Source organism: Blastocystis sp. subtype 4, assembly GCF_000743755.1.
Source record: "Blastocystis sp. subtype 4 strain WR1 chromosome Unknown seqid_0274, whole genome shotgun sequence".
NCBI classification, from domain to species: domain Eukaryota; class Bigyra; order Opalinata; family Blastocystidae; genus Blastocystis; species Blastocystis sp. subtype 4.
This window is the reverse complement of record NW_014569273.1, coordinates 7,242-13,725: the sequence shown is the minus strand read 5'-3', so window position 1 is coordinate 13,725 and position 6,484 is coordinate 7,242. Positions and strand designations below refer to the sequence as shown.

At 41.5% G+C, this 6,484-nt stretch overlaps 1 protein-coding gene across 1 annotated transcript; it reads right to left on the bottom strand.

Annotated features, from left to right (window-relative positions):
- Positions 1 to 545: 545 nt before the first annotated feature.
- JH06_4147 (hypothetical protein) lies at positions 546 to 2,799 on the bottom strand (the record flags this gene model as incomplete). The annotated part of the gene is made up of 4 exons (XM_014670448.1): positions 546 to 937; positions 968 to 1,270; positions 1,340 to 2,059; positions 2,091 to 2,799. 4 exons carry the CDS (start codon positions 2,797 to 2,799, stop codon positions 546 to 548), a joined length of 2,124 nt encoding a protein of 707 aa, XP_014525934.1.
- Positions 2,800 to 6,484: the final 3,685 nt, after the last annotated feature.

The following is a 6,484-nucleotide window of genomic DNA, read 5'->3' as shown; positions in this document are numbered from 1 at the left end:
GAACCTCTTCTGGAGGTTCTCCAAAGTCATAATCCAATGGATTAACAATCTGTACCGCAACCTCCTTTGATTGCTGATATCCATTCAAAATACAATCCACAAGCGAAGTACTCAACATTTTCAATTCCTCTGTCGGTTGAGGCAATTGAAGAATCATTGTCTTAACACGATCACATAGCTCCTTATCTCGCAAAAAGACAGTACACGAACACTCTATTTCTTACACTCCACTTCCACACTTACGATAAAGAGACAAACGATACAACACAAGGAGGAAGTATATCTTATTGTCATCACTGACATAACCTTGGATATTGGAAGAGAGAAGGACCATCAGACCATTATCAATAAGTCGTTGGGCATTCTCTATGGATCATTCTCTCTTCATTCTCTATACCTTCACAGTGTATATATCTACACAGAAGAGTTGTTGCATTCTCTAACCCGACTTGAGTGTTGAGACATGACAAGAATGCGCTCTGATATGCATCGGCTGCAGTTTTATCGAATTCCAATAACAGAGCAGCTAAGAATCATTCTTCTCCTCAATCTATACGATCCTGTTTGAAGTCATCCCATAGATTCATAGCTCGATTCACCACTTGTTCATATTGTGCTCCTTTGTACACTTCATCAAACATCTGTTGGACAACTCTACTTCGGAGTTCTCCAGGGGCACTGAGTGAACGAATAACTCCTTCAAGAACTGAGATTGCTAGTTCGATCGTGGCTTCCGTACTGCTCATACACTCAATACCATGCAAGAGAGAATGAATAAGAGATTCCTCTTGGCAAAGAAGGCCTGCCTGGAGTAGACGATCCAATACCTCCAGAATGGTCTGCACGGCAGAAGTATCCGAAGCTTCTCGTTCCAGTGCCTCCACACAAATCTGAAAGACCATCTTCCCATCTTGCACACCGAGCTTATCATGATTTGCTATTTATCAGAAGTCATTCATTTCCTTACCTGGAAGCAATCGGAGTAGTGGAGTACCAAATACAACAAATGGAATATCTTCTTTGTGACACTGATATGTCTCAAATAGAGTCTGTAAGCCTCCTTTACTCACAAATTCCTGTCGGAAGTCAGGGACTTGTCCCAATAATGTCATAATTTCACACATATTCGTCACATCACTTTCATCATCTCCCATCTGGCTTAGGATGTTCACAGCATATTCGACAATCGATTGTCCTATTACCAAATAGTCCCCTTCATCTTTCGGCGATTCTACAGTATTATCTGGCTTAAACAGAATAAGAGGACGGTCTAGGAGTAAGAAATGAGCCTAGAACAAACGCATAATCCTTCTGCATGTAATATCACATCGAAGAATACGAAGAAGAGAATCACAAATCAGATTGGAACAACGCAGGAAGAACCGTCGTAGTCCGGGGTGATTTGGTAATTCAATACCTGCGTGTTTAGAGATAGAACAATACTTACGTAGAGCCAGATTGAATTGGAACAGGACTACACTGTCGAATAGATCCGCAATCTCTTCACTGTCTTGTCCTGTCTCTTCATTCATTTCAATAACTTCAGGTTGATCCGAGTTCGTATCAGATGAAGAATCAAGGTCAAGTTCCCCCAGAGATTGAGCTCGCTGGTGAGAGGAGGCATTGCGTGAAAGATGATAACTGCTTGTAACCACACTATGCTGACGATAGGCCAGTAACATGGACTCTTTCTCTTCCTCCACATCTGATGCACATTTGTCTGGATAGCACAAAGCACCAGCTGCATGAAGCAACGACTGAAGAAGAGCACTGGAGGCTATTCGGTGAAGATCCTGTTCAGGAATCGACAGAGCACAGAGGAAATGAGTAATTGCCAACATAGCTTGGAGATTCTGTATGACAGAAGGTAAACGCAGACAAACGATGATTTGAGAGAGAGAAGAATCTGTTAGACGAACTCGATCAGGTTTATCCCGTACAAGATACTGTAAAACATGGAACACAGTAATAAGAATCTCTGTGTTCTCAGCATAGCGTCTGAGAATATCAAACATACTTGACTCTGCTCCATATTGAACCAAATGGTCCACATTCAATTCTATCATTAAGACATTCATTCTTATACCTACCAGCAGCACACAATGTATCCAGTCGTTTCAAGTTAATCAATACTTCGTTCTCACTGTGACGATCCAGTAGTATCAGCACATCCATGATACCCATCAATGGAGATTCTAACACTGAAGACAGATCCAATGGACTTGCTGGCGTATTGTGACTATTACGTATAGTACTTCGAGATCGCTTCTTAGAATAGGCAGACAGGTTCTGGAGTAATAGATCTCTCTTAATGGCTAGATCATCTTCAGGCTTTGGAGTTGTGAGCATTTGTCCGACCTTCTCTGTGATACTCTCTTGAAGGAGTTGTTCACATCCCTCATCCACCATTGAAATTTGATAGAGAAGACGCATACTTTCAAGTACAGGAATCTCCTCTGTCTCACTCGTAATAACATGCAATAGAATAGGAACAAGCTTTGCTGATATCAGACCTTTGACACAATCCACGGACAGATATGAGATGGTCCGAAGAGCCGTAAAACAGGGAGTGAGCTTTTGCAGAGAGACTTCTGTGTTGATTGTAAGCAAAGAGACAATTCGAGGGATAATACCTGCAGCCAGCACATCTCGTGAGGCCGAATATCCAGCACAAACAGCTCCAATGAGATCACAGCAAGCAGTATACACTTCAGAACAAGTGTTGAACTCTTCAAGAAGTGTAGCCAAATGCATGAATCCTTGTTTCTTCACAAAGAACTGCATACAACCGAGCGACATACAACAGACAGATTCAAGTGCCTGAAGGGAAAAAGCAATAATTGTTGGATCTGAAGCAAATACAGAGGCAGAAGCAAAATGTAGTGTATAATCGATGATAGTTAGACGTAAAGCACTGTTCTCTAGAAGCGGTTCTTTCGAGAGAGAGATGAAAACATCACAAGCACTGAATAGCAGTTGAATGTGATTACTATGATGAGTCAATGCTTCCAGTAAATCTTGAAGCATTCCACTTTTGATACACTGTACACGGAACACATGTGATTCCTGGGCGACAGACTTGCAGATGTGAACCACTTGTTCGCATAGTACTCCCGATCCTAGATTGATATGAAGAACATTGTGAAGGACTGAACAGTGATCACTTAGTCGCAATACGGCTTCTTTTGATGAAATAGTATCCAGAACATTGAGAGCGGGTTTCAGACATGCCAGTGTCGTTGGATATTCCTGAAGCACACGCACACAAATGGCAGTCACAGCAGTGAGGTCGAGATAACGATGGTTGGAACGATTCTCAGCAAGAGTGCTCAAAACTGTCATTGATCGTGCTACGACCTCCTTATCGCCGAGATTTCGGACGGATACCTTGATCACACTATAAACACCGCGGGAATGAAGAAAACTACGCAGGAGACGGTGATCTAAACATCAAGGAGGCCACCTGTAAATACAGTCCGAGAGAGCCAGTTCTAGAAATCCATCCAGCAACTGCAACTGGACATTTCGTTCTGAGTGAATCAGCTTGTGTGTCAGAGTCTCCATCATAAGACGCTCACCGTTATCATCCTCATTCTCTTCCACTGGATCTACATATGAGATTCGTATCATATCCTCACTTCGCATTCCTAGATTCGTCTCTACATCCCGAGCTAACATGAGAAGAATCATATCGGGTGATTCAGGAACACTGGGAGCGACAGCAGAGGAGCTGCGTTCCAGATCCGAGAGAGACAATTCTACTGTATGCTGAGGACTGTAGACAGTATAGACACAATCAATCATTCGCATCACACCAGCTCGCTTCAGACGTCCACGTAGGTCCTCTTAAAATGAACAATGGATCATTGTCCTACGCTTCTGAGACAGTAACACGAGGATTTTCAGAGCACGCAAGACTATATCCATATTGGAACAGTAATTAGTAACAGTTTCAACGAGAGCAGTGATCGTCTCATCGTAGAAGAAGGAATGGAAGCAAAGCGGATCTAGATTGAACAAGAAATTCCATTCATACACTTTGAAAACACTTCTAATACACACAGACCTTTGGTCACGATAGAACCATCTTGAATATGTCGGATAATCGAGAAGGATACAGACGGAACCACTAGATCGAGAGTAATACGAGAGAACAAGTATGGAACAGTTTCTATGTAACAACAGATCTGAATTCTTACCATCATCAAAGAGCAATGCAAATATCTTCATAATACTGGAATTCCATTTAGAATCTTCTGTTTCTACAAGGCCTCGAAGGAGACAAGACAGAAAATCAACTCCTTTCGAAGCAGATTCACTTAACCAGAGTTGAGAGGAAGGAGTAATCTCGAGTTTGTAAGTACATTGGTTATTCTCATCAATACTACCACGTCTGTGGACACTCATCAGAGGCACACTACGGACAGGAACAAAAGGAACAAGAATTGACAGTTCTTCTTGACTCAAAGGAGTCACTATACCTTTGAGTAGTGTGGTGACTCGAGTAGTGAGAGAAGGAACATTGTTGAGCAGTGAGAGACAGGAATGAAGGGCAGTAGCAATACGACGAGTTTTAACAAACTCAGCTCCTCGTGGTGTTTGACACACTGTGTAAAGGAGATCCAAGACAGCCGACCAGAGAGATTCGTTGAGAGGATGATTCTGTGTTGTTTCCACTGCATCAAAGAGAATCTGTTCATGAGTGAGATCATCAACAATGAGAGCTAAGGATCAGAAAAAGAGAATGAAGGAACATGAGCATGAGCAAAGATGAGTCAATGTACGAATAGAGCTAATCAGAACCTGAGGATCCGTACTCTGAGCGAGAAAAATCGTAGTAAAAATCGTGGTAACATTACTTCGTATCAAATAGAGTGCAACGACTTCTTCATCGATAATGGAAATTAGAATTTGTTGAACTTCGGTTGCAATGTCAGTATGACGTGGATATAGATTTGTAACTGATTCAAGAATTGAAATGAGATCAGAGAGTAAGAGGGCATGACGAATCGTCACATTAGAGAGACTGCTCTCTACAAAACGAATGAGAACGAGAATGATAGCACTATCACGAACAGAAAACAGTTGCAGAAGCATTGAGAACAAGGGACCCTGGACAAAATCTTCAGCACAACGTCCTATTCCTCACTAATCCCTCAATATCCTACGGTGTTGAAGCAGACTCTGGAGAAGTGTTGTGAACTGACTTAAAGAGGAAGCGTTCAGATCCTCACACTGCAGAAATGCTCTGAAAGACTCTTCTTCAGATTGCAATGATAATGATGACAAGACTGGAAGCTCTAGGGATGAGACAGAGGAACTACTATAACCCCATAAGATCCAGTCCCGAAGCAGTGAGAGAGACGATGTCACGATAAAGGAACGGTTGAGATTACTCCGAAGGAAAAGACAAAGTGTTGCAAAGATTTCTGCTGTGTTAAGCAGTTCGGCACGCCATGAAAACTTCTCGACATAAGTAGTCTCAACAAGTCGTTGGAGAATGCTTATACAAGGAGTAAAGAGAAGCAATTCTGTGGTATACGAATGCAGACAGAACAAGACCACATTTAATGCACTACGATCGATCTCTGGTGATGGATCTAGAATCAAGAACAAAACTCATATCTACAGCGTTGTTGCAAATCATCTAACCACTGTAAGAAGAGAGAAACCAACTGGATTGTCTTTTGCTGTTCTACACACACATGAATTGCAGACTGGAGAGAAGAAGATAATGCTGATGCAATAGATTCATCTACTTGTTACTGGAAGGCAATAAGCATACTCAATAAGATAGATTTTCGAAGGTTTTCTACTAGACTAATGGAATAGTCATAGTCAAGATATTTGTCACATAACAATTGAAAGCATTCACTCACTCCATCCATTTTATATGTCATAAGTAACTTTTCAAGCACTATACATCAGTTAAGAAGTAAAAGTCAACCATAATCAGATCCATCCAACTGTGGTAGTCCGGTAACATTTGACTTACTCTAAAAGATCAAAATCAACATCAATTCATACACCCTTACTAATGACGACAGTTATAACACTTCCATCCTTAATTCCAAGACTTTGATATGTCTGCGAACTGTCCAGAACTTCGCCATTAAAAGTTACAGCACTGATCTGTTGATCCTTTGATAGAAGTGGCTAAAAAGAATCAACAATCCGAAATAACCATACATCAATTTTTCTGTTGATAATCACTAGAATTAAACGCAGATCACCGTTAACCGGTTGATTCACAGGAAAGGTGAGTTCCAAGGCGGGAACAGAGACAGTAATGTTGATTCGGTTGACCAGTCCAGATGGGACGCCCAAAGGAGATGCTACAGTAATCGACTTCACAGAGAATCTTACCATTGCCAGGCATTCTGTACAAGAATTCTTTGCAGCAGAGCACCGAGAACGAAGATGCAAAACCAGTATAATGGATAATACCGCGGTTATTCAAACAAACACATTCCTCAGAACCATT